At 45.8% G+C, this 27,937-nt stretch overlaps 1 protein-coding gene across 3 annotated transcripts in view; it reads right to left on the bottom strand.

Moving 5' to 3' along the window:
* The window catches only part of NDRG4 (NDRG family member 4), a 53,088-nt gene extending 25,819 nt beyond the window's left edge, over positions 1–27,269 (bottom strand). Inside the window, exons 1-6 of one of the 3 annotated variants that reach the window (XM_055000380.1) lie at positions 27,180–27,269; positions 22,761–22,805; positions 7,229–7,334; positions 2,441–2,561; positions 1,774–1,836; positions 1,135–1,195 (exon numbers count right to left, since the gene is read on the bottom strand). In XM_055000380.1, coding sequence (XP_054856355.1) covers positions 1,135–1,195; positions 1,774–1,836; positions 2,441–2,561; positions 7,229–7,334; positions 22,761–22,805; positions 27,180–27,248 — 465 coding nt within the window. In that variant the 5' untranslated portion in view covers positions 27,249–27,269. Of the gene's footprint in view, positions 1–1,134; positions 1,196–1,773; positions 1,837–2,440; positions 2,563–7,228; positions 7,335–22,760; positions 22,806–27,179 lie in introns of those variants that run through there. The other 2 variants (XM_055000381.1, XM_055000382.1) reach the window with 2 other exon arrangements.
* Between the last annotated feature and the right edge of the window lie 668 nt (positions 27,270–27,937).

Genomic DNA, 27,937 nt, shown 5'->3' with positions numbered 1-27,937 from the left:
TATAAATGTATGAAGATATCTGAAGGTCAAACAGACGCAATGATGATCAGTTTGTAAATGGCATACCCAGCTATGATTTGGATTCAGGACTTGCAGGAACGAAAGAGAGGATTTAATCCTTCAATCCCTGCTTGGTTTTGCTTACTGAAACCTGGCTCCCTGCACCATTAAGAGGAGGACAAAGATGTGTCCACCTATCTTTCTCCCATTAAAGTATGATGCACACAGGCCCTGTTTCAATTAGCAGAAGTGAGCAGGTCTTAAAGAGTTAATTCTCTTCTTCCCTTCCTCTCTGGCTATGATCCACATTGCAGCTGTGTATATACACCATTTAGCTTTTACAAACTGATCTCTGTCATGTCTGTTTAGGAAAAATTAGAAAGGTGAATAGGCAGAAGCGGGCAGAGTTAAAAGAACAGCCTGAATTCCGCCTCCCAGATCTGTCTACCCAGATGGTGATCAGTTCCCAATCTATTCCACTATACGGACTGTACAGATGGTAAGCAATAGCTGTGGATTAACTGATGCAGAAACAGTGATGGAGATTTTGTAAGCATGCCTTTAGAATGGCAAGCCTGTGCACATCTACGGTGATGGTGGAAAGCGCTGTCAAGTCATAGCTGACTGATGAGTTTTTCACAGCAAGAGGTGGTTTGCCATTGCCTGCCTTTGTTAACAACCCTAGTCTTCCTTGGAGGTCTCCTATCCAATTATTATCCAAGGCCAACCCTACTTAGCTTCTAAGATCTGACAACATCAGGCTTGCCTGTCACACACATCTATATATTTCCAAGTAAAAGCATAGGTTTGGGCTCTAGATGCCAGAGAACACTGTGGTGGACAGCTATTGATCTTTCTAAGGTTCTTCCCATCAGGCCTCAATCCAAGCCCTCTTATTTATTATATCCCACTTTTCTCCCCAATGGGCATTCAAAGTGGCTTACAACATTCTCCTCTTCTCAATTTATCCTCACACAACTACACTGCAAGCTAAGTTAGGATGGGGCCTCACCTAGCAAGCATCCATGGCAGAGCAGGGATTAAAATCTGACTCTCCTAGATCTGAGTCAGGCAGTCTAACCACCACCCCACTGACTCCCACCACCTCATTTCTCACAGTCGGAGGTCACTTACGGCAAATTTCGCAAGGACGTAGGCACCAGCTCCCACTCCAATTCCAATCACATACTTGAATCTACAAAAAAGAAAATCCATCATCTGAAGCTGCTCCCTGGTCTTTTTCCTGCTGCAACCTTCAGTTTTCACTCAATCAGTTTAGGGTCTAACCTGAGTTTGTCGCTCAATGTTTGCAGAATTCATGTTGGCCCATGTGCCAAAGATGAGGCACTAGGATGCTTGGGGCAGTTCTGCCACTCCTAGAATAATACTCTCGTACCAATGCTATCCAGGCTTCCTACTTGACAATGGCATCAACAAATACCTGTTGAACTGGGTTGTAGCATGAAACCCAGCTAACTTATGCTTACGTGCTTCAAACTAAGGACTACACCTGAATGGAGGCCTTATTAGGCCAGCCTTCAGCACTCTGTAGAGCTAATGCCATTTTTGGAAACAGTTTCAGGTGGGCAGCCATGTTGGTCTGCAGTAAAAGAGCAAGATCTGAGTCCACCGTAAAGACCAACAAGATTTCCAGCTTCTGAGAGCCAAAGCTCCCTTCATCAGACCTGCACCCTTGCTTGTGATGTTTTTTATCTGCTGCTCCCTTGAAAAGTGATGCTCTGTCTTGTCACAACAAGGAACAGCAAAACTCACCCAAAATGCTGGACCACACTAGGCAGCATGGCAGCTAGTTGGTCCATGGAAGGATACTGGTACCTGTGAAGACAGAATAAGAAAAAAGATGAGGCTGTGTCCTGACGGAGGGCCTGGGATGCCCAAGAGGGACCAGGGGGGTCTGGAAGTTGCTTGGCACAAACAGGAGCCAGCAGCTGTCTGAGAAACCCTAATCTCCCCCTTTGGACAAGCACATCCTCTGTCCCCGGAGTGCTGCCCTTTGACTTGAGGAAGTGCTCGTTCCTTCTTTCCTCCTATTGATGGCTATGTGGCTGCTCCAGTCTTACTGGCAGCACTAAACCATCTAACTTTCTTATGCCTTAGCTAGTCTTGTAGACATTCACTTTTACCCTGATTTGGGGTCCAATTCACACAGCCAACGTGGTTAACAGCAGGGTTGTGGAAAACTCCTCTTCCCAAGGGAAGCTACTATATGGTGAAAGCTTAGGGACCTTTGAAGCCCAAGCCCCAGAGGTGCGGCCAGTTGAGATGGAACAGAAACCCACTAAGGGATTGCAGGAAGCAGAAAAATCAGGGGGCACCGTGAAGAAGGGAGGGGCTGAAAATGGGCTGCCAAGCAGCTCCTCCCACGCACATCCGCTCTCTTGAGGGAGAAGGAGTTGGGTCTCTACCTAGAGATACCTACCCCTGCGGAAACTGTGACGCTCCTACTTGTTGCCCAGGAGCATCCACATGGCACACAACGAAGTGCTTCGTGATCTCCTGCATATCCTCAAAGTTGAAAAAAGTGTTGAAGCAAAGCTTGTCTGAAAGAGATCAGAGTAGGGGAAGAGAGCAGAGAGGAGAGTAAAAGGCCAAAGGGACACAGAACAAAAACTGCTCTCTGCAGTGCAATCTGAGCTACTCCCACAGGCAGTCTGCTGGAAGAAATGGTGAGGAAGGAAGCCCCTTTTGCAGGCCATTCCCAAATACATCGGATACCGGAGTTAGTGCTTCAGCGACTAGAGTCCTGGTTAATTAAATAGCTCCTGGGGCTCAGCAATAGAGAACCTGGTTTGTATACAGAAAGCCCCCAGGTTCAACATCCTGCATACTCAGCTGAAAGGAACAGGTAGGAAGTGTCATGAGCTCTGAAGTATTTTATCTTTATAAATAGCAAATTGATAGGGTCTTGACCCAGCAGTCCCTCGGAATCAGACATGTTGTTGTTGTTTTTGCCAGCATATCATTTGAACCATTCTGGGGTGTCTTTTTGGTAGTTACCACTTCCTGTGCCTGACCACCTAACCAGTCCAGATCCATAGTAAGCCTGGATAAACCTGAAGACACAATCTGCCATGGTTCAAGCTTGAGCTTTCTCAGTGGCTCCTCCGTGCCTCCAAACAGCCCCTGGAAGAGGGCAGGGGAACTCCTAGCCTCTTGGCTTTCCATCAAGGCTGCAAAACACAGCTGTACTGGAGAGCTTTTGGGGCAGCCTCGGGAAAGGGCAACACACCCGCTGGTTGGAACATAAGTTGTTTTTAGTTTGGTTTTTAATATGTTGCCTTAATGTTTCTTTTATCCTATTGTTTTATGCTATTTTTACCTTGCTGTTAGGGTGAGAGAGAGAATGACCATCCCAGGGCAAACCAGTGATCTTCGCAGCAGTGGTGGATTTGAACCTGGGTCTCCCAGAACCTAGTCTGATCACTCCTCCACACTGGCTCCGTGGGCTGCCTCCTGCAAAGCTCCCCAGCCCAGCTGGCTCGGGCCTGCAGGGAATCAGCCTTTGTTCCCCATCCTGTGCTCTGTCGCTGCCTTTTCTAGCCCCCACCCATCTCTCTGGCAGCCTGGAAGCGGCTTTTCCTTCCTCCTTTCTGCAGAACTCCAAGGTGACTTTCCTGGAAGCAGCAGCAGCTTCCTGAGGCTCACATGACAGGGGTCTCACGGCCTACTCGCTGCAGCAGCCGCTGCCTCCTCTGGAATTAGCCAATCAGGCTGTTGCAACACCTACACATGCATAGCCGGAGGCATCCATCATGTCTGTGTGTGTGTGTGTGTAGGGGGGGGGGGGGAATCACTAACCTACCTGAGGTGGTTCCATTTAAGAGATGAGAAAGGACTGGAAAACTGCACTACTCTGCCTCTTTCGTGAAGTCCCCCAGCATCTCTGCTGCTCTCCAGAGCCTGTAGTAGCACCTCTTAATGCAAGCAGAGAACTGTGAAGACCTCAGGGGGGAAGAGCAGGTCAAAGAGTGCACATCCTCTCACTCCAGGACTCCACAGCATTTAAAGGAGAGGAACAATACGCATTCCAGTCTGCCTGCAAACTGCAGACTAAGTTCAAAGATTCTCTGTCTATCTGAAGAATTGAGCTCATGAAAACTCATGAAAACTCTTACTGAAATACATGTAGTTAGTCTTCAAGGTGCCAGTGGACTTTTTTTTTTAAGGACCCGTTTTCCTTTGAACTGCTAATAGCAAACCAATAGAAGTCACCATTAAGCATTAAAACAGCAGTCGCCAGCAGAATCCAGAATGGGTACCAGAATAAATCCTCAAAACAAAATAAAATCTTACAGCAATTGCTGGGCAGACAGGGGTAGTTTGCACTAGTCCTTCAAAAGAGGGAAGAAGTCAAGCATACATTCCAGGGGGGTCAAGTCCAAAATCTTGGGGCCGCTGCTGAGAAGGCTCCCTTCTGTGCACTTGCCTCCAACCTCTGATGGTAGTGAGACACACAAGCAGGTACTCTCTAGCTGACCCCAGGGCTAGTGTTATTCATTTTATTTATATTCATTTGTAGCCCGTCTTTCCCACTGGGACACAAAGCGGGTTATAATTATGATAGAACTATTCAGATAATCAGAAAGCTCACTACGAAATATAACATTTGAACAATGATGACACGTAAACATTAACAGCAAAGAATGTTATTATCACAAAACTATTCAGTCAATACGCAAGTGGATGACAAAAAATGAAAATATTTGAGTCTACCAACAAAGATTCCTAGTAAACCAACATAATGTAGTGGGGCCGAGATTGAAGGACTGGAAGGAAAAACACATCGTCCCTAAGAGGGGTCATCTCCTGAGCTGATCCATTACACCAAAGCTCACAGCTCTACTCCTCTACAAGAAAGCCCTCCTGAACAACTCTATCTTGCAGAACAGAGAAGTGGTGGGGGGGAGACTCACTGGTGCCCTCAGACAGGCCGTTCCAGAAGTTATAAACTGTTTGGGGGCTTTAAAAGTTAATTCTAGTGCTTGGAATTTGCCCAGAGAAACTAGAAGCCAGCTTAGATAGATAGGAAGTCGGTCTGTCTGTCTCGCTGCTCATATTGCCTTGAGCAGAAATTAAAATGGGAAGAACCTTATTTAATGTAATTTCTCTGGTGTTTAATTATTGCTCTTATACATTTTGCCACAGAAAGAGTAACGGAATCATTTCCATCTGGTAATAATCATGCCACCTGCATCACTGGATATTTTGTTATTGTTACAATAATTCACAACTGGATTTTCCTGTGTGAACAAGACAACACAGGAGGGTAATTATTGCTATAATGCAATATCCAGCATTGTCTGGCTGCTAAGCAAAGTGACCCCCTTCTAAGCCCACTGATGTCAATGGAAGAGAATGCTGTAATTGCTTAGGACTGCACAGAGTTAGATGGTTAGCAATGGTTTGTGGGACACAGAACCTCTGGAACATGGAGAGGGTGGGACACAATGCAATTACTTTTAAAGAAATCCTTTACACAACTCCAACACATACCTGTAAGGTTCTACTAAGTAGATCTCAATGACTTCACTGCATGAGTCCAGAACTGCAGGAGTTAAAGCTTTATTGATAATCTACTAGTTCAGCAATCCATTACAGGTTAATTGCCAGGAATGAAGTTCTGTGCCAAGCTCCAAAACTATATTGAATTCTAAGTACAGCCAAGTTCCCACCCCCCTTAACTAAGTACTGCCAGGTTCCCACTTCCCATCCCCCAATAGCTACGGTGTATATGTAAGCAAAAGCAAAGCAACTAAGGATGAGAGCAAAGAGGATGTTTTAGAAAGTTCAGAAGTTCCAAGGTTGTGTGTCCATGACAACAGTTATTCTTCTTAGGAGACAAGCAGATAAGCTCAGGAGGGACCCCCGCCTCTGTACGCTTTCTCAGGACAGAGACAGGGGCTGTCTCTAACATAAGAGCACAATGTCCATTGGAGTCCAGTCCTTGGCCCAGGCTCTTACCAAGCAGGTCAGGGGGTTGGTTGTCAAGCCCCCGAAGTATGGCAGGGGACACCAAGACCCTGACAATACCATTGACACTTGTGGCAAATACTCTTGCCAGATACCATGGCAACTAACCAGGGAGGTGGTAACCTTTATCATGTAGTGACTCATGTTCCACAAAGACCAAAGACGGATTCTTCATCCCATGCTCTGGACACCTAAGAATACGAGCCACGTTTTCCAGTGCAATCCTAAACCGAGTCAATGGGCTTAGACTGGACTGGAGTAACTCTGCTTAGGACTGCACTGCTTGAGTTCTGAAGAATTTTGTACAATGGGGAAACCTCTTTTCTTATATTCATAATAGACCAATCCAAGAATTTCAGAAAAAACTGAAAGGTTTTTTTTATTATGTAGCTGTAAACTAAGGAAAACTATGAATAATTATTAGACTGTTAAGTAAAAAAGTTAAATTGGTAATCTAAAATGCTGAGCATAATAAGGGTGAATATAATGTTGAATATAAAGTATTTTAAGTAAATATGGAGATGGAAAGGAGAAATAATATGTAGTTTAAGTATTCTGATATAGATTATTTTTGTTTCTTTATGCATGGTTTATTGTTTACTATTTATTCTTCTTTTTAAAATAAAATATATATAAAAAAGAAACCTCTTCTGGTGTGTGTGTGTGTGTCTGTGTGTGTGTGTCTCTGTGTGTGTGTGTCTGTGTGTGTGTGTCTGTCTGTCAAAAGTGCCGTTAAGTTGCAGTCAACGTATGGCGACCCCCTACTGGGGTTTTCAAGGCAAGAACCCAACAGAGTCTCTGCCACAGCTTGCCTCTGAATAGGGACTCTGGTCTTCCTGGGCGGCGGGGGGGGGTCGTCTCCCATCCAAGCACTAATCAGCGCCAACCCTGCTTAGCCACCGAGATCTGATAGGATTAGACTAGCCTGGGCCATCCAGATGAGGAAAAATCTTTTTATTAGACCAGTGAATAGTTCCAATTTGCCCATTCTACGTCGCCACCATTTGGTCTCTCAAATGGGCCCACTCCATGCCTCAAAAGAGCTCGTGCTGCCTGCACAGCTTCCTGCCCTCATTTGGCCACTGCAGTGGGCAGTTCCATAGGCACATAAGCATCAGTAGCCTTCCACTGGCCTGGCTGTCAGACAGAGCACAGGTGGTGCCAACAGAAAACATCCCCTTAGGCCAGTGGTAAGCAAGCACCCGCCTCCCAGACTAGAATCACACAATACACTCACGGTTGAGTCCCACATCATGGTAAGTTAGGAGAGCCGGGCGATTCCCCTTTGGAGAGCCCCGAATGACCACATGCAGCAGCCCGTAAGGGGTCTCGATATCGTGCTCCTGGAAGAGAGACAAATGAAATGCAAAGCTGTGAGTTTGGCCGCAAAAGCTTCATTTATTTCTTTTACAAGATAGATCAAGACGGGTAGCCACGTTAGTCTGTCTGTAGCAGTATGTCTGTAGCAGTAGGAAAGAGAAAGAGTCCAGTAGCACCTATAAAACTAACAACATTTGGGGTAGAGGATGAGCTTTCTTGAGTCACAGCTCACTTCTTCAGAATCCAGAAGTATCTGAAGAAGCGAGCTGTGACTCACAAAAGCTTATCCCCTATCACAAATTTTGTTAGTTTTATAGGTGCTACTGGACTCTTGCTCTTTATTTATTTTAATTCATTTATATCCTGCCTTTCTCTCCAATGGAGGACCCAAAGTGGTTTACAACATTCTCCTCTTCTCCATGAAAGTTTCCCACCCACCCCCACACACACCTCTGACCCAAAGTCATTCAGGACCTTGGACAACGCCCTTTCTCCCAGTCCGTTTCTTTTTGGCAAAATGAGTAACATCCGTCTGCCTCACAGGGTGGTTGTGAGAGAAGAAGACACAGGAAATGCTGTAAAACACCCTCCTCTTTACAAGGCAAAACAAAGTAATGCAAAATATACAAGTGGTCACATTTAAGTGTAAGAGATATTCAAATAACAATGAACTAGGATAATCAATTCAGACTGCGTTTCTTTTGTATTTTTATATTTAATGGAACCAGAACACACATACAGACACACACCGGTACATTGCTAATATTTTTCCACTCTCCTGAGAACAGCATCTAATTTTTGGGAATGCCTATCCTTTTGGGGGGGAGGGGGTTGCCTGCAGGTGCCCATCTGATTACCAACACATACATGCTTAGAGAAACAGCAGAGCAGCAAGGAGAGGTGACTGGAGAGGATCCATCCAGGGCTCTGTCTTGTTCTCCACAACAATCTTTGGCTTGCATCTTCTGTCCTCAGCACTCTTGGGTCTGCTGGCCTTGACACCAAGGAAGGCATGACTTTGCCCTCCTTCTGTCACATGACTATGACATATGACTCCTGCCCCATGTCTGCCGCTCAGTGGGTCTCAGGTCTGGAAAGGATGAAAGCTGCTACCTTTACAGTAAACTGCCTCTTGTAGCCACAACTAGCCAGACTCACCCAGACCTTCAGGTCAAAATGTGCAACTTCAAGCCCGACTGCATCCCTCAACCTGAATCATTTTGGAAGCAAGGCTTCCGATACAGAATTTGGGGGATAAGTGATCTGGCAAATAGCAACTATGAGGGAGAGGTCCACATAAACCTCTTCTGCCTAGCATAAGTTCAGACTCCCTTTCTTGGACCTTCAAGGGGGGGGGGCACAGAATTCATGTTCTGAATGCAGGACATCTCCACTTAACCCCCCCCCCCAGTCTCCCTTTCCCCCTGTCCATTGCTGATGGTCAGGGAGCTAATGGGCTGACTCAACAGAAAACAGTTTTGCATGTTCTGTTTGCAAAGTAGAATTGGTGTTGCCCAATTATTGGCTGAGTGGTAAAGCCATCTGCAGAACAACAACAAAAAATAAAGAAATAAAAATGGACGGTTAAATATCAGTCACTACCTACCTGTCTATGGTGCTTTTCACACATATAGCTATGTCATTCACCAAGAATCCTACCATTTCTTTTTGCCTCCCACAAAAAGGAAGAATAAACAGCCCCCAGGGTTCAAATGAGATGCTGTCACAGACCAGTGCAGCAGACACAATTATTGCCCATCCAATGGCATACAGCAGAGAAACAGTCTGCGTACAACATGGGAATAAGCCCAGAGAAGAGGAGGGGAGAAGAACTACACGGACTAAACAGATTTCTACCAGCCGGGCCCAAAACCCAGGCAGGTGAAGCAGTTTCCTCTTGGAAGCGTTGCCAAGTACCTTCTTTCGGACATCAGAGGAACAGCCTCCATGCTCCTTCAAAACTGCTAATGGAGACCTGCATCACCCCTCCATACAAAAATACAGCATGATAAAACTACCCTGGGACAGAAGGCTGTTCCGAAGGCAGAGGAGGTAAAGTGTCTTTGGTATCAATTCACCTGCCTTTTGCAACACTCTTCCCTCCACCCTCACCTGCCAAAGACAGCAATGGCACGGATAAGTCCTGCATGCTCATCACCCTCAAGGCCTGCTCTGTAAAGAGAGCACCCATCCACCCCCACCTGCCCCAACCTTGGCCTTGAATCTGGGGAGAGGCATGATGTAGCACCCATCACATTTCCAAGAGGCGGATTTGGAGTGTGAAACACACACACATACCCATAGGAAGGAGCAGCAGCAATGTGGACATAGCTAAGGGCAGGCTTTGCCCAAGGTCAAACAGCTGCGCGGGAGCAGAGCAAAGCTCAGGAGCAAGCCAGCCAGCCCTGGCAACAGTCATGCACACACACTCAGCTTAGCGGTATTCCTCCTGCAAGCTGAAAGCAAAGCTGTCTGTCAGTGCCTGCGTTTCAGGCACACGCTTAGCACAGACAGAATAGACAGCCTTCTCTGCAGCTGTGAGAATCCCTGTCATCTCCTTTGCAATCCGGGCTGGCTGAGCAGCTTTGGATTCCCGTTGCTGCAGAAAGCAAGGGCCCCAGCAGTAGGACTGGGAAAGCAGCTGCAAATGTGTCCTGTACGCAAGGCTGTCCACCCAGAGCAGAGGGCACGTACAGGCTCCCCCTGGGATGCCAAACAGGCACATGTCCTTGACATGGCAGAGAGGAATCCCCTGCAAATGCAGAAGCAAGGCCGGGAGCTCCTCAGACATGCAGCAATTTCCACTCCTGAGCTCACTGCAGAAGCCAGACTCCTAGCTTCTGCTGCCAACGCAGAACAAAATTGCTGCTGCTTCCTTCCAGTGGCTGTGCCTCTAGAGGAATGAAGGCGGACATGTTTCCCCCATCTCCCCCTCTACCCTTGCCGGCCCTTCCTCCAAATCCAGAATTTACTGGGAAAGACATACAGTGGTGGCTTGTCCAAGTCAAGCACAGCACCAGAGCCTTTGAAGGCTAGGGCATAGCCCTGAAAAACGTGCAAAGGAATCACTGAGAATCTTGGAGCATGTGCAGAGTGCCTCTGGTGCACCACCACTGAATGACTCCAGCTGCTTCCCACCTCTCTCAGCTGCTAGAGGCAAGAGCAGGGCTCCCAGGCTGGCAGGGGCACAGGCGACAGAAATGAGACATTGGACTCGCATGCCCCTTTCCTCCCGCCATTTCTTTCATGCCTGCCCTCACCCTACCCAGAGCCTGGGGCAATCTTCGTGACTTCCCTTGAGAACAGATGCCCAAGGGCAATGAAAGCAGAGGCATCCATTCCTCAGACACTAAGACAGCGAAAAGGATCCCTTTGCATCTGTGTGCCGGCTTGCCACAGGCCCATCCCAACAAGCAACGGTACCTGCCAGCCTCCTGTACCTACCCCGTCCCAGGACTCGGGCATTTTGGGATGCCTCTCTGTCCCCAAGCAGGTTCCTCCTGGCAGAAACAGCAGCAGCAGCAGCAGCTTTTTCCTGGAGCTGGACTGGGAGGTGCACAGCTCTGCAATGGGCTGGCTTTTCTCCGCTGGCCTTTATAAAGGAGCCCAGCCCCTGGCTTAACCCCTCCCTCGCCACTGCCTCCCCACTTCCAGGAAAGGAAGGAGGCCAGCAGCGGTAGGCTGCAGGGGGATTAGTCATGATTCCACAGGCTTTACGGCAGAACAGAAAATCAAAAAGGAACCCACTCAGTCTCCATTTTTATTCTCGTGCCAGGTAGAAAGAGGAAACACGCTAGTGCCCAATCGTGCACACATCAACAAAAACACAATGATTCCTTCAAATCACTATTCAGCTAAGTGGGGCATCCCCCTTCCAGCAGAAAGGGGAGGAAGGCAAAGAGCACAGGAGCATTGGCAAGACATGCTGCTGAGCACTCATCCTCTCCCTTCTCCACAGTCTTCTCCACAAAAGAGGGGGACCCTAAAAACACGCATTCCAGGGGGGGGGGTCTGAGATTTGCCATTATGAGGACTGGGGCCTATCTCCCTCAGCTCCAAGTTGCTGATGAGGGGGCCTCTTTAGTCACCATTCTGTAAGGCGCGAGTCCCAGAGGCAACCTTGGATACACACTGGACATACACAGAGCCAATGGGGTACAGTGGTTAGTTTGGGTCTAGGACAGCAGCTGGCAGCCTTCAGCACATGAGCCAACAGTGGCATCCAATCATTTTGCTTGGCACCCAGGGCCAGATCTGCATCCTAACAACTGAGGCACTGGCAGCACAGCTGGGGCTGGTGGGCACAAAGGAGGGCCACTGGCACAGCTTCTGCCCATTGCTGTTTCCCTAACCCTTCACAGCTCCCAGCTGAGTCCAAAGTTAATCCCAGAGATCTTGGTAGAGCCGCTGGAGGCTTAGCTTGCTTCAGATGTACCTGGCTGAGCACAATCCACATCTCTCTTCTACCATTCTGCTGGCTGCCATACCAACATCTGCAGAGGTAGAGACTGTTTCTTTTAGCATTTGGACCCCCACTCAAAAAAGAATTGCCTGCCCTTGGATTAGGACCTTGGAGACCCAGACTCAACTACCCGCTCTGCCTTGAAACTCACTCGCTGACCTTGGGGTCAAATCACTGTAGCTCTCCGGGATTGGCCCTTGGCATTAATCACTCTCTCCACCTACCTTCCCACATGGGCAATGAGGTGACTAAGATATGCTGTCCTGAACTCCTTGGAGGAAAGGCGGTGTATGTTCTTTAAAATAATAATAAACAGTGTACTTTGGGGAGATACTCAGGGTTTGTCAAAACTACTGAACGCAAATGAAGCTGCCTTATACTCAGTCAGACTCTTGGTCCATCAAGGTCAGTTTTGTCTTCTCAGACGAGCAGCGTCTCAGCCAGAAAAGGGTCTTTCACGTCACCTACTGTCTTGGCCTTCTCTTAAACTGGAGATTATAGGGATTGAACCCAAAACCTTCTATCAGATTCAGTTCGCCTCACTTTTGCAACCGTCATAAGAGCTTCTTTGCTTTTGTTCTACAGTATTTTATGTGGTGCAAACGCAATGAGAAGCAGGAGCTTTTGTGAGGAAGTGCCAGTGCAAGCAAATGGAAAACAGCGGGAAAACCAAAGGTTTGTCTCTGACAAGAGAGACTGAAATGGGGACGTTTACGGTGAGGCAGAAAGCTAGCTGGAAGCAGGCGGTGGACACGTTTGTGTGACAGGGCGGGAGCGAGACAGACAATAGTGACAGGAGGCAGGGAAAGAGAGGGAAATAATCCAGGTCATGTGAAAACTGTGGACGGGTTATTTCACAAACCCTTTTCAGGCCCAAGAGATCATGGCACCCTATCTGTCACTTCATTAGCTACCCTGCTGAAGTCATCCCTGCTAAGGTGTGGTGCGCTTACACCAGAGGTATTCAGCCTGGAGTTTGTTGGTATAGGGCAGTGATCCCCAACATGGTGCCCGCAGGTATGATCCTGCCTGCCCATGACTCTCCAGGTGGCCACTGCTTCTTTGACACAGCAAATAGCCAGCCCTAGTTTTCTTCCACCTCACTGTGGCAGGAGATGCTTCAGAAGAAGCCAGGAAGCATCATCAAGGCAGCCATTTTGTAACTGCCCCCCATTGCCACCATTTTGTAGTGTTGCCCACTTCCTCTTTGCAAAATTCCAAGACTGTTCAGAGTCAAGCCAACCGGGGACTCCAGGTAAAGACGGTAATGCATGCATCAGTCCATCGCCTTAATATCACTCTCCATTTCCTTCCTTAGAACAAATCCATTTACATTCTTCTGCTTCAGCATTATGTCTCCATTCAGAAGAGATTACAGCACCTCGTTTAACTTTCAAACCACTTAGACTGAACAACAGCCACGTTCTTCAGGCAACTGGGTAAGTTTCAGGGCTGAGAAGGGGTCCAAACATAGGCGTTGCCCATCCAAAAGCAACACTGCACCAAAGGGCAGGCCAATGTCAGGTGAGCTCGAGAGCTCTTTTGGCGGTTAGGAAGAAAGCCAAGTGACCTCCTCAAGATCATAAGGAATTGGCTGGATCAGCCCCCACCCGCGTAACTGCAGAGCATCACTGGGCCTTGTTGAGTTGCCTGAGCGCTGGCTGCCAACTAACTGGCAATAAGATGCTTCTCTTGCATTTTAAAATTGGCCTCGGACACCCAGCCTTTTGGCAGCATGCTCCCCAATCCCCTTGCCTAATGGGTGACTATGAAAAAAGGCCCAGCAAATAGCAGGGAGGAAGAGAAAGGAAATGGACCAGAAGAGAGAGCCAAAAGAAGAAGGAAAAGCAGGAGAGAGAGGAAGACTGATACACAGAGAAATGAGGGACATCTCAGAAAACAAGCTGAAAAGAGGTGAAGGGAGAAGAGGAAAATGCAGCAGAAGAGCTCATGGAACTCCGCTGATTGGGAGGCGGGAGGGAAAACTGTATCTATCTGGGGGGTTTGTTTGTTTGTTTAGGTAGGGTGAATAGGCGTAGGGGAGAAAGCTGATGTTTAGGTGATAAATAAGCATCCTGGTAAAAGCCAGAAGCACCAAATTTACCTCAGGAGTTTCTAAGAGCCAGGGACTGGGAGGCAAAAAGAGAAACCTACATCTCTGAGGGAGCTTGTGTTTTGGTAATCAGGTAAATTTCCTAACCTGAGGTAAACTTTCTGAGGAAAGTAAGCAAGAATCTCACCCTCAGAGTTTATTTACTCTAAGTGGGCCCAGTTACAAAGTATTCAACCAAGACCTTCTCCTGCTGTTGCCTTCTAGCACTGGGGTTCAGAGGCTGACTGCCTCGGAACATAGAAGGTCTCTTTAGCCATTCTGGCTAATAACCGTTGGTGGATTTATTTGTGAACCCATCTAATCCCATAACGACCATCATTATATCCATTGTCAGTGAAGCCTAAAATATACAGTACAATCAGGACTTTTTTTCTGGGAAAAGAGGTGGTGGGTTGCCCTTGGAGAAAATGGTCACATGGCTGGTGGCCCCGCCCCCTGATCTCCAGACAGAGGGGAGTTGAGATTGTCCTCCGCGCCACTGGAGCAGTGTGGAGGGCAACCTCAACTCCCCTCTGTCTGGAGATCAGGGGGTGGGGCCACCAGTCATGTGACCATTTTCAAGAGGTTCCAGAACTCCGTTCCACCGCACTCCTGCTGAAAAAAAACCCTGAGTACAATCCTAAGCAGAGATACACCTTTCTAAGTCAACTGAAGTCAGCCTGCTTAGAGGGATGTAACTTTGCTGATCATGGCACTGTTAATTACTCGTTGAGTGAACAAATAATCCAGGACTAGTACATCTTTCACAGTTCAATTACAGAGTGAAGTAGTACTCTAGATACTTTCAGTATTTACGTTAGTGATTATACTGGAGAAGACTTAAATTTTCTCACTATCAATTTTAACTGATAGACAGTAAATCATTAAATAGCCTATTGATAAGGCAAGCCACAAACTGTACCAGCAAAATTGAAGCTTCCATTCTGAAAAGATAGATATAAACAATTTTTTCTTTCATTGTGCTAAGTGCTCCCCAGTCCCTTATGGGGTAAGAAATCCAGGGCATTTATTTACTTCATTTATACACCACCTTTCTCCACAATGGAGATCCAAAGCAGCTTACCTCATTCTCCTCTCCTTCATTTTGTCCTCACAACCACCCTGTGAGGTAGGTTAGGCTGAGAGTATATGATTGGCTCAAGGTCACCCAACAACAACAACAACATTCGATTTATACACAGCCCTTCAGGACAACTTAACGCTCACTCAGAGCAGTTTACAAAGTGTGTTATTACTATCCTCTGTGAGGTGGGTGGGGCTAAGAGAGCTCTGAGAGGGCTGTGACTCACCCAAGATCACCCAGCTGGCTTCAAGCGGAGGAGTGGGGAATCAAACCCTGCCACTCTTAACCACTACACCAAACTGTTGAACCATTAAAATAAAACCCAAATCACACTAAAAACATCAAAAATAAATTAATAATATCAGGAGAATAAAAAATTAGCATTGAGGAGAGAAAATTCTACAAAAACAGCAAAGATGATTGAAAATTAGAAAACCAGCAGTTCGAATAAAACACGTGCAGACGCGCACACATACACGAGAAGGGATAAAAGTTAAGGGCAGCGTTACAATAAAACCAGGGAGAGAGGGGTCAACATTCCCTAGACTACATTCAAACAGAGAAAGGGGGAGCCTAAATACTTGGGCAAATTAGCAGCGGGGAGAGCATTCTACACCTAGGGCCTAAGAGCTGGGAAGGCCCTGATCCCAATAAGTGAAAACTGAACAGGACTTCCAAAAATCATCTTCATTGACAGGAAGGTACGTACAAGAGCATGCAATCTTTCAGGTATCCTGGGCTTTTATAAAGGCAATATTCAGCATTTTAAATTTAAATCAAGCTGATTTGTTGCCATCAATTGTTGATGCTTTATGTAATGCCCCAAACACTACAGCTGTACAACATCCAATTATGCCAAGCTGTCCTCTAAAGGCATCTTCTTGACAGAATCCAGAGCCTGAATTCGACACAAATTTCTCTATCACAATTAAAAATGGATTTTTATCTTAGACATAATCCACAGATACTGCTGCCTTTTTTGAAACAGAATTCAACAGCTATAAAGCTTGTTACATTTTATTTGGCCACAGGCTAGTAAAATCTCGGCCACGCCCAACATGATATTGAAAGTGGCATTATTATTACATTTTAATCCTGCCTTTCCTCCAAGAAGTCTATAATAGCAATCAAAATTTACTTCTCCTCTTTTAAAACAACCACCTTACAATGTAGGTTAGGCTGAAAAAGAACAACAGGCCCAAAGTCTCCCAATGAGCTTCCAAGTCAAATGAGGATTTGAACCCAGGACTCTTAACAACTACACTAAATGGGTTGTTTTATTTTATTTATTTTTAAAACATTTCTATGCCACCTTTTGGCCCAACTTGGGGTCCTCAAGTTGGCAAGTATTAAAATATGAGTGAACAGAAAACAAAAGGGCACCACTGGGTACAGCCCACCTACTATTCAAAAGGAACAAACCACCTGAGGGTAAAAAGGGAAATTACCCCCAAATTACTATCCAATCAATAAGACTTTTATATAAAGTGCAAGTGTGCTCAAAATGCTCAGTTCATCTGCTTCGGTAAACAACATAGAGGCAGTTCTAATATCCTCTGGATAATGCAATCCTCAATCCATAAGGGGTTATCAATAATTATATCTCAATAAATTGCATACCATAAATAACACTCAATAAATATCATTCATGTTCATTATAACATTCAAGTATGTAATGGAACAGTCTGCTCCTCCCCTAACATCTATGTGATTTAGTTTGGTCCTATTGGATGAAGCTCGTTTTCAGTTTCCAGTTTTGTATGTTAGCTGAAGTTGTTAGTTGTTGGGGCTGTTTCCTTGCAAATAAACAGCTGTTGTTTTGATCCATCTTGTCTCTGCTGAATGGACCTGAGAACGGGTGCCTGAGTGAGTACTCTAACCTAGGAACCCACAGCCGAAGGGAACATTACACAAACTACTTAAAACAATTAAACACACACTCAAACAGAGAGGAGGGCTAATAAGAGGTAGAGAGGGAATGCCTAACAAAACAAAAAAGTTTTCACCCGCTGGCAAAAGACAACAATAGAGGGAGACAAATTGTTCCAAAGTTACGACATCATGGCTAAGAAGGCCCTTTCTTGGGTTGCCCTCCATTTAGCCTCAGATGGTGGGGGCACCCAAAGCAGGCCTCCAAAGATGACCAGAGTAGACAAATATGGGGAAAGGCGGTCCTTAAACTATGCTGGCTTCAAGCTACATTGAGCTTTAAAGGTCAATACCAGCACCTTGGTTCTCACACATGACATGTCTGATCTTAATTCTACTAGTAAAAGACATTAGTGTTAGATTCCTTACACTGCAAATGAGACCAAGAAGCTTGTACTTCCTCAAAAATAGAATTCTTAACTAGAATTCTTTACTAAGGCCAATACCAACAGTAATATATGATGAAAGAATGATACGGTCTGAAAGTGATGGGAGGTTTATTAGACCCCCATGGCAATTAATTGCAGAAGGACTACCCATGGCTTCAGATTGTCAGAACTGTGACTTCTGAAGCGCAGGTTTAATTAATACCGTCACTTTCCTGCAAGAAGCCAGTGCTCTGACAATTAAATCTCAAGAATCCCATGGATCTATCTGTTTCTGGCCTTGAAACCAAGTTGTGTATTTTATGGCAGGACAGCAGCCATGCAAGAAGCTAAAGCTCCTGGTAGAGGCCTGCAGATGCAGAAGTAATTCCGGGTGGGGGAAAAGCAATGACATCTTTGTAGACTTTGCTCTGCGTCCTGAAAAAGCCCCTCTGTCCATGGTGCTGAAATAGGAACAGCCGCTTGACAACAGCACGCCTTGTTCATTATCCCGGGCTTCTTGGAGGAAACAGTGGGGTAAAACTGAAAGATTCAATAATACTGCTTCCAATGGGCCTGTAATTTGCAGAGCGGCTGAAACTACACAAGCCCGTCACTAAACAAAACACGGCATACCTTATTGCTGTCAAACTCCGTTCTAACAAAAGCCTGTTAACAACTAACACTGCATTACCTCTGAGTTTGGAAAAAAAATTGTAAATTCAGTTCAAACCAGTGCTGAGAATTACAAATGGGACTTGGGCCCATTTAATAGTCTATGCAGAATCAATCCACTGCCTGTGCCCCTGGACAGGCTGACAGGCATTTGCACCTGCTTTCTGAATCATGTTATATTCTGTCTTGATTTCAGTTTTCTGTAATCCTAGTCCGATTACATTACTTATTAGATGTCTCATCATATTGATTGCATCGAATTACACTGTGTAATTTGCCTTGAGTCACAATAAGAAAGGTGGCCTATAAATAACAAAGATATAAATATGGTACACACTTGCAAATGTTTGTGCTGTGTTCACAATTTAAGGTATTTACGTAAATCACCTTATGTGTACAATGAAAACCATAATATGAAGTCAATTCTGAGACTCAACCAGGAAACCAGAAAGGTGACAGAATAATATTTCTAGTAGCTTTGCCATTCCCATGACTATTAAAACCCAAATAAGGGGTCGGTTTCATTTTCGCGGCCATGTCGGACGCTCTTCTTGGCAGGTCCAGGAAGAAGCGGCCGAGCCGCCTGGCCGGGCGGCTGATCTGCAAAGGTTAGCCCCCAGACTCTCAGGCAGGGAGTCTGAGTCCGGGGCGCGGCGGGAAGAGCCCTCTGACAGATCGAGGCAGGGGGTAAATTGCCCGTAAGTCCCTATGGAGGCCGGCAGACGAGCGCGGCACCCAGTGTGCTGCTGGGCCATGGAAAACGGCAAGGAACAGGATTAGGCGAAAGCCTGCAGGTAAGCGAATCCCTTCTGTTACTACAAGCGATGTGAGGAGTGGCGGGGTCTGAAGGCTAGAAGACTCGGATTTTTCCCCCCTCGTAGAGGCTCGGAAGACTGGCGGTTCCCCCCCCCCCTAAAATGGCAGCGAAAAAGCAGAGCCCTGCTCTTGGCAAGTCAGTTACGGCGGCCTTGCAGAGGGGCGAGACGCTTGAGGAACTGGTTAAAAGAGCGGTTATGGAAGCCATAAAACCCTTTGTTGACAAGCTGAATGAAACAGATCAAAGGGTGGGCTTAATTGAAAGCGATGTGAAAGCCATTAAAGAAGCAGCGGGGGGGGGCAGAGAAGTCTGCCCGGGAAAGTGCGTCACTTATGAGAGCAACGAACAGGGAGCTGAAGCTGGTGGAAAACCAGCTGATCAGACTGCAAGTGGAGCGAACACAGACCATTTTGCGTCTCCAGAACGTTAAAGAGGAGGAAAACGAGGATTTGTGGGATCTCGCCTCGGAACTTTTAGCGACACCCGCGAGGGCAACTAAAGAAGAAGTGAAAAGCGCCATTTTGGGAGTCCGTCGGGCATCTTCAAAATATGCACTGAAGCGGCAGCTGCCTCGTGAGATTGTTATTGAGTTTTCATCTAGGAGGGTCCGGGACAGTATCCTATATAATTCTTACAATGTGGAGTTGGACTTTCTGGGAAATAAAGTCAAGATATTGAAGGACGTTCCATTCTTAGTTCAGAAGAGAAGATTTAAGTACAAGAAGTTGGCAGCTCTTTTGAGGGAATGTGACATAAAGTACAAATGGCTACTCCCGGAAGGAATCGGGTTTAGTTATAAAGATCAAGCTTACAAGATTAATTCGGAAGATCAGCTAAGGGATTTTGTGGAAAAAAATCCAGAATTTGGACCAGATACCAAGCAAAAAGAAGAAGATCCGAAGCCTGAAGGGAGGGGGGAGGCAACGAGCGCTGCGGCGGTAGCTGCTCAGAGAGAATTGCGTCCGAGGCCCAGGGGAGGGAAAAAGATTTAACTTGAACTGTACTTTGTAATTTGTATGATCAACCACTCCTCCACTACTTTATTAAGCTATTTTCTTATTATGGTAGTATGAAGGGAAAGCATTGAAGTGTAGCATTTAGTGTTTGTAGGCTACCTTCCCTTTTTTCCCACCCCCCCTTCCCCTTCTCTTTTTTCTCCCTTCTTTTCCTTCCCTTGTGCTATTGTAGTCTTTTGTAGTTACTGTTATTGTAGTTTTGTATGTTAGATATTGAAAAATAAAAAACTTAAAAAAAAATCCCAAATAAGTTACACAAAGAAGTCTAAATCATGCCTAATGCCACACATTATGGATTCTAGTCTTGCTCTGCCCAGAAGATTAACATGTTTTACTAGAGAAGATGTACAGTCTTGCATGTGAGGAGAACAGGGCTATGCAAGACATAAGCAGGCTGAGTCTTTGGGTATTGTTAGACGGAATCAGCCATCTGTAAACCCTTGATCAAGAGTTACATTTTGTTACGGGCTGCTTGAAGGGGATAGGAAGGGTTTAAGGGTTAGGGAGATGATTAGGCACCTCTCACAGCCTTCTTGAAGGAAGTGCGTATCGCGTTTTCCCTCATGTTATCCTTGTGGAACAGAAGTTGCCCACATGGGTAATGCAAGAAAAGCCAAAGATTGTGTGTTGTTCTTAGGTTCCTGCAAGGCAAGGCCAGCGGGCCTCAGACAAAAGTCTAACCCTAACCCCATCCCCAGAGATCAGTCACTATTTTTCACTTTACAAGAGCAAGCAAAGAAGTAGTATCAGTCCCATTTAAAATGTATTTTATTTAAAACATTTGCACTCTTCCGTCTCAACCCTGGTTGGCTTTCACGGGAAGCTTTGTTCCTCTCTGGCATCCAAACTGGAGCGCTTTTGGGGGAAAGAGCATCCATACAACATTGTGTTCCAACCATCCTTTGCCCAACTTTAGCATTCTCCTTCCCCAAACCTGTTTTCTAAAACCTTCCTGGGAAGAGCGTAGGCGCCTTATTGTGCCATCTGGACAGGAAGTTGTGCAACATTCAGCCCCATTTTCCTTCCATTAGCCCTTTGCAACTGCCCTTTTCCTCATTATGTCACTGGAGGGCTTTTTAAAGAATTTTTAAAAACTTGGTCATCGCAATAACATTATAATTTTTAAAATTATAAAATTATAAAATTTTAAAAGCCTTCAAGTGGTGCAACAGGGGAAAAATGGTGGCTGACTCAGGAAAGTGTACAGGAAATCCCAGTGTGGAAGCACCAGTGCCCTGAGAAATCCTTCTGCTTAGCTCTGGCCATGAGAACAAGATGGAGAATCCACGACGGGTGGGAGAATTCCCCAAAGGGCCGTGCCCCTAATCCTCTAAGTTCTCTGTCTTTTCAGACAGGCGTTCTGACATTCTGTATAATGGATTGCTTTCCCGTTTAAAAATAGTAAAGAGTCCAGTTGCACCTTTAAGACTAACCAACTTTATTGTAGCATAAGTTTTCAAGAACCACAGCTCTCTTCATCAGATGCAACTTTATTGTAGCATAAGCTTTCGAGAGCCACAGCTCTCTTCGTCAGATGCAACTTTATTGAGGCATAAGCTTTCAAGAACCACAGCTCTCTTCGTCAGATGCAACTTTATTGTAGCATAAGCTTTCAATGACCACAGCTCTCTTTGTCAGATGCATCGATTCATCTGACAAAGAGAGCTGTGGTTCTCGAAAGCTTATGCTACAATAAAGTTGGTTAGTCTTAAAGGTGCGACTGGACTCTTTACTATTTTCAAACTACAGTCTAACTCTTCTGGATCCTTCCCATTTAAAGAACAGCTTGATTACTTGAGCTTGCTCTCATTTTGTGCCTGAGATAGAAAAAAGGGAAGCATTCCCTGAGGCTATTCAGAGCTTTAAAACAAGGAGCCTGCCGTTGTGGAGAACAATTTATTCTATCACTGGGCAGGGGGGCAATCTGCCTCCCCCAGACCTATTCAGATGGACCTGATGTTGAGAGAGGAGGTGGTACTTCCTCAAGAGAGGGCTCCACCAACCTATGGGGATGGAGCTTCTGAGGAAAGGATGAGTGCCTGGATACGCCTAATGGGTGTGCATATGTGCATCCTCAGGTCTCAGCTAGTTAAAATGAAAGAAATCTCCCAGACATCCACACCACCTGGCAGCCTGCCTACAAACTGCTGCCCATCTCTCGTGGCACGGTCCCACTGACACCCAACAACCCCCGATGAGGCTGAGCTGGCCCCTCCTCCACAGCACTACAGCCTCTCAGGGCATGGAGTCCAGCAATGTCTGCTGAGTCCATGAACTGGTGTTTGGCAGGAGGCCACTGGCACATGTATTTGTGGGCCTCCTGCAGCCTTTGGGCGGCAAGACGTACACCTCTGCAAAAGGGGACAGAAACCAAGAGACCAGCTAAGAGGTTCCTTGTGTGGCTTGTACAGGGCGGCCCCCCTCCAAAATGCCTGAACGAGATCTCTGGCAGACTCAAGTGCAGAAGCCAGAAATAGCACCACCTGCAGATGAGCAGTGGGTGCTCCGAATGCTCAGCATGAGATGCTACACCCCTGCTATGGTTGCCAGAGTAAAAATAAAAGGAGGCTGCTGCTTCTTTTAAAGACTTCTCCTCTAAATGTCACCAACATCCTTCAAGTCAAGTCAAGTTCGCCTTTATTGGCATATAAACATCCTTCACTGAATATCATATATGGACTTCTGAACCTGCAATTCCCCAACCACAACAGTCCCTGCCAAGTGGTGTAGTGGTGGTGTGTAGTGGTTAGAGTACTGGACTAAGATCTTGGAGACCCAGCTTTGATTCCTAGCTCTGCAGAAGCTTGTACGGTGACCGTCAGCCAGTCACACGCTCTCAGCCTAACCTACCTCACAGGGTTGTTGTGAGGATAAAATGCAGGAGAAGGATGTAAGTGGCTTTGGGTCCCCACTGCGGAGAAGAAGGGGGGATATATAAAGTGCATAAATACAGAATACATAAAATCTATGTGAGAGCGCCTGGGGCACAAACGCCAAGAGACGACCTACCTTCCAGTCCGTGTCCACTGCAGACAGGAAAGTATCTGAATTCTCCTGGAGGAAAATAAAACAACATTAAAGAAAATGATTAGTTCCCAAGCAGGCCCTAATACCCCTCCTAACCCTGCTCTATGATCATGTCTATCATTTTTTCTATTTACGAAACTATCATTTTTGAAGGGATTTTTATCCCATGCTTTCTCCAAAGAGCTCGAGATGGTACAGAAGCCTCCTTTTTTGCCCTAACAACAAGCCTGTGAGGTACGTCAGGCTAGCAGATACTGGGATGGATTCAGACGAGGGGAGGTATCACTTTCATCCATTTCCCCTATCCTGCTGCCGACCCTCAATTTGCCCCTCATTTCTTTCCTGAGGGTCCTCTGTCTCCCCAGAGCAGCATTTCTGGGAAATCGCTGGCCTGCAGCAAGGGGGGAGGGTCCGTTTTGTTCTGCCAACAGGAAAATTTCATCTGGATCCAGGCCAATGTCTGTCCAGGGTCACCCTATGTCCTTTGTAAAAAGGTCTGAATTTGTAATTCTGTAAGACCCTTTTTAAACATCACAATGTACAGTGGCTGAGGCTCTTTAACCCTTTCCCTCTGAGGAAAAACAGCAGCCCCAGCTGTTTTTAGCCCAGGAAGGGAAAACAGAGAGGTAATCATAAGTTTTCTCCAGCAAGTGAAAATGCCTCCCATTCCTCATGGATCTAGAAGAGTTAGCTGTGTTAGTTTGTAGTTGCAAAATATTAAAGAGTCCAGTAGCGCCTTTAAGCTTTCGAGAACCACAGCTCTGACGAAGAGGGCTGTGGTTCTCGAAAGCTTCTGCTACAATAAAGTTAGTTAGTCTTAAAGGAGCTACTGGACTCTTTAATATTTCCCATTCCTTATCAATCTTTTGTTTTTAACTGCAAGCCCAATGGTTGTGTTTTAGACAGGAGAAACAAAATAAAGGCATGGTTCTAACCTAAGCCCCACAAATAGGTGGGGGAAGAGAAAGAAACCATCAATGAATTGTTGTTAAGACTTTTTTTCCTTTGCAGAGTACCAAGCAAACCCAGACTCACCAAAGACCAAAATTTTTCTCAGCTTCTACATGAATGGCCATGCTTGTTCAAAAAATAATCTGAAAGACCGACCACTAGCCACTCATTACACAATCTTGAAGGCTGCAGTCCTACATAGCTTTCATATGTTCCATGGGAGTTCTCTCTGAATAAAGACGGAAAGAGATCAACTCTTATTTTCTCTTAGCTTTGTGCATTAGAGTCATGTTTTCTGATTGTCACCCCAATGGTATAAATCCCACTGAGCCTGGATTTATATATGTACGTGTGCGCTGTCAAATCACAAACGACTTATGACAACCCCAAAAACGGGCTTTCAAGGCAAGTGAGGAGCAGGGGTGGTTTGCCAGTGCCTTCCTCTGCAGTTTTCCTCAGTAGTCTCCCATTCAACGACTAGATTTATATACTTGCTAATAAAAGTGTCGATACTAATAGCTAATATGGAAGTGAGTCTTTTCGTACCTAATTCAGAAGGGGTCAAATGATACATATAGGATAAGGGATAAAACAGCCAACATCCTTCACTGAGTATCATATATGGACCTCTGAGCCTGCATTTCCCCAATTACAACTGTCCTTGCCATGTTTACAACTATACTACAAATTTACAACCACACTATATAATTCAAGCAGACTGTGAGGAGTTCTCTGCTAATTAGACAAGAGTCAAATGAGCTTCAATGCAGATGAAAAGTAAAGTGATATATGTTGCAGGGGAAAGACCTAATGTTACATATGCCTGATCGGGTATCAATCAGCAGTGACTAACCAGAAAAGAGATTTTGGGAAAATGTCAGATTCTATTCTAGAGATTACTAAGCAAGAGATTTACAACAAAGCAGGCTTTATTGCAAATGCTCTTGCGGCATGGCTGCATTTGAAAAACTGATAAACTGTGTACAGTTCTGGCTGCCCGTATTCAAAGAGAGATTGTAGAACTGGAAAAGATGCTGAAAGAGGCAACCCAAATGATCAAGGGACTGCAACGCCTTTGCCATGAAAAAGGCTAGAGAAACTGAGGCTTTTGAGGTTTATAAAATTATGTGTGGTCTGCATAGCATGGATAGAGATATTTTTTTCTCTCTTTATCCCAAAATAATAGAGCTTCCTTTAGTACAGCAAGATTCCAGTAGCACCTTAAAGACTAACAAAATTTTCCAGGGAATCTTTTGAGAGTCAAGCCCTTTTATCAATACTAGTAGAAATGGGAGATTCCTGAGGCTTTATATCCAGTCAGAAGGTGGGAGGGGTGTTGCAAAGAAGGGGGTCAGGATATAAAAGTACAAGGCAAAATGCAATCAGCTTGATTAGAGCAGGAGAGGAAATGCAGTTCTGGGGTCATTCAGTGAAAACGGACGGGCAGTAGATTCCGGACAGACAAAAGGCAGCATCACTTCACGAAACATATAGTAAACTTGTGGAACTCACGACCATGTGATGTGATGATGGCCACTAGCTCTGATGGTTTTAAAGGGGGACCGGGAAAATTCATGGCAGTTCGCCATGATGGATGAACGGAACTTCCATGTTCAGAGGCAGTAGACCTTAGATAGCCAGTTGCCAGGGAAAAGCTTTGGTCTCTGTGCCTCCCACCTGAGACCTTCCAGGGCATCTACCTGGCCACTGTGGGAAAGGAGATATTCTGCTATACAGATGGCTGATTTATCTTACTTTTTCCCTGATGTACAAATCTGTATTTTTAAAATAAAGAATTTGCAACATTTGATTAACCAAAGGTGAAAGTGAGACAAAAGAAGGTGCATACCCAATGAGAAATGATGGCTCTCTGAAGTCTGTTTTATTTGGAGGAGGGGGACAAAATCTGTCTCTACCCTTTAGCCCCTAAACAACATGAACCTCCGAGGGGATGGAAGAGGATGAAGGGCGGCTCTTCCCCGTGGCCACACGATGTCTCACTTGATGTTCTTTCTTCTTGAACAAACAGCAGCGCACAGCTGGCCAACTTAAACCAGTTTCTTGTTCTAGTTTCTAACATTCTGGCTATTTGCTCTTCAAACTCCTTCTTTGCGTGCATTATTGTTCACTTGGGCAGGGGGCAGTGATTGGTTTCTTAGTTGGGAAAGATGTCCACTTGGACACCCTCTTGTATTTCCCACCCACCTTGAATCTGCCACCTTGATCCCTTTGTAATGTGTGACATATATTTTATCTGGCCCTCCATTACAGGGATTTAAAAGAACATCCACATTTGAGAGAAGGGATATGACTAACCTAACTGAAACCGTCTTCCCCCTTTTAACTAGTCCTACCTCTTTCACACACTCTTTTTTTTCAAGAGATGTTTCATTTTGAAATTAAATGCAATTGCATTGAACTTTCTGGAAATTTTGTCTCTTGCATATTTCCTGAATTTGAACACGGTTCCAAATTTTTATTTACACCTGCTTTCCCCCCCCCAGCAGGAACTCAAAGCAGCTTACACCAATCTCTTCTCTTTTTTATCCTCATAACAATCCTTCAATTTAAGTAAGACTGAGTGTGTGTGACTGGCCCAAGGTCACCCAATGAGTTTCTGTGGCAGTGTAGGGATTCGAACTTGGGCCTTCATGATGCTAGTCTGACACACTAACCACTACACCACAGTAGTCTCAAAGGGATCTGACAAGCGTTTGCTTTCAAATGATTCTGGACAGAGCCTAGGGTTGCTTCTCCCCCTCAGCCCCAAATGCTTCTCAGGTGCCAGGTTTACAATCCAGTTTGCAGTCACATTGTCATGTCTGTACCCCATCCATGCCATTATTCCCAGCTGAGCTGTCACTAAGAACAATTGTTAATGCTGTACCTTGATGTCACATTGCCAATGTCATAACTGCTTCGCTTTCACAGGCCTAATGAAGCTGCAGGTGCCTTATCTCATTCCTTTGAAGCTCCCAGGGCTTCTGGCCGTGTAACCATTCATTCTCATGACTTACTCTGTTTCAACTTTTGTACTTTCCTAGTGTCTAGACTTGATATGTAAACTATGCGAGGAGCTCCCAGGGCAATCTCGCGCCAAAAGTTATGTTTACAGTTGGGAGCGGGGGAAGTGTAATTGTGCTCTATAATAGAATGATTTTCACACGTCTTGAGTATTCTTGCCAAATTGCTTGTTTGCTAGCTTTTCTTCTGAGCAATCCCATGGACATATCTGTGGATTTGACATGATTCCTGAATAAAGCCTTTCAACCAAGACCATGGATTTCTTGCTGTGAGGGTGCAGGGGTTTATCTGCCACAGCCTGTCAACCATAGCCTGACACACATCTTTGACCATGCTGCTCAATGCACATCTTTTCCAAAGAGGAAAAGGGACCACATTCCTGGACCCGAGGATTTGGATCCTCCACAAAAAGTGAAAAGGACTCACCATCTCAGCATCCTGCCCCCGAAGCAGCGGCTTCTCTTCCGTGAATCGTAGCTCATGCAGGCCAGCCATGGTCACTTCCTGAAGAAGAAGTCCTGCACCAAAAAGGGAACCAGGGACACATGTCAGCACAGCTCTGCGGCAGGCGAGTGCTCTATGCAGGGACAAACAAGGTGCCCTTAGGAGATGCTAAGACTGTGTGCACCCAGGAGGTATCAAGAGTTATTTATTTATTTAAAGAACGGATATGCCACCTCTACAAGGACTTGCCGGAGGCGGCTTACAAAGTGCCACACAATGAAATATATATATATAAAGACAAGTATCCTGACTGATCAATGCCCAGCCCAAACCCCTGGACCTAGAAACGTGAAATTTGGGCAAGACGTTCCTTTTGCGATGCAGGGGCTCACTAAGAAGGGATTTTAAGAAATTTGCCCCCTAATGGGGTAAAAGGGGTAAAATGTGTTTCCCCATAGGGATACAGATCCCTGTGTGGCTGGCAGGGTCCTCCTCTACCCTCTCGCCAACTGCCACTCTTCCCTGAGGTCATTTGCATATGCGGCCTTGATTGGTCATCGTCCCAACATTCTTAACTCTATGCAGGACACATGCAGAACCTCAGGACACATTCAATGACTCCCAGTCATTGAAAGTGCCTTGAGGTAAAAATACGCCTCCCCTCTAGGGTTGCCAATCTCCCTGTGGGGCCTGGCTTTCCTGTGCGGCTGGCAGGCTGATGGGTCAACTGTGGAACTGTG

This window comes from Eublepharis macularius, chromosome 16 (genome assembly GCF_028583425.1).
Source record: "Eublepharis macularius isolate TG4126 chromosome 16, MPM_Emac_v1.0, whole genome shotgun sequence".
NCBI classification, from domain to species: Eukaryota; Metazoa; Chordata; class Lepidosauria; order Squamata; family Eublepharidae; genus Eublepharis; species Eublepharis macularius.
Note: the sequence above shows the minus strand (reverse complement) of the source record. Positions and strands in the feature narration are given on the sequence as shown.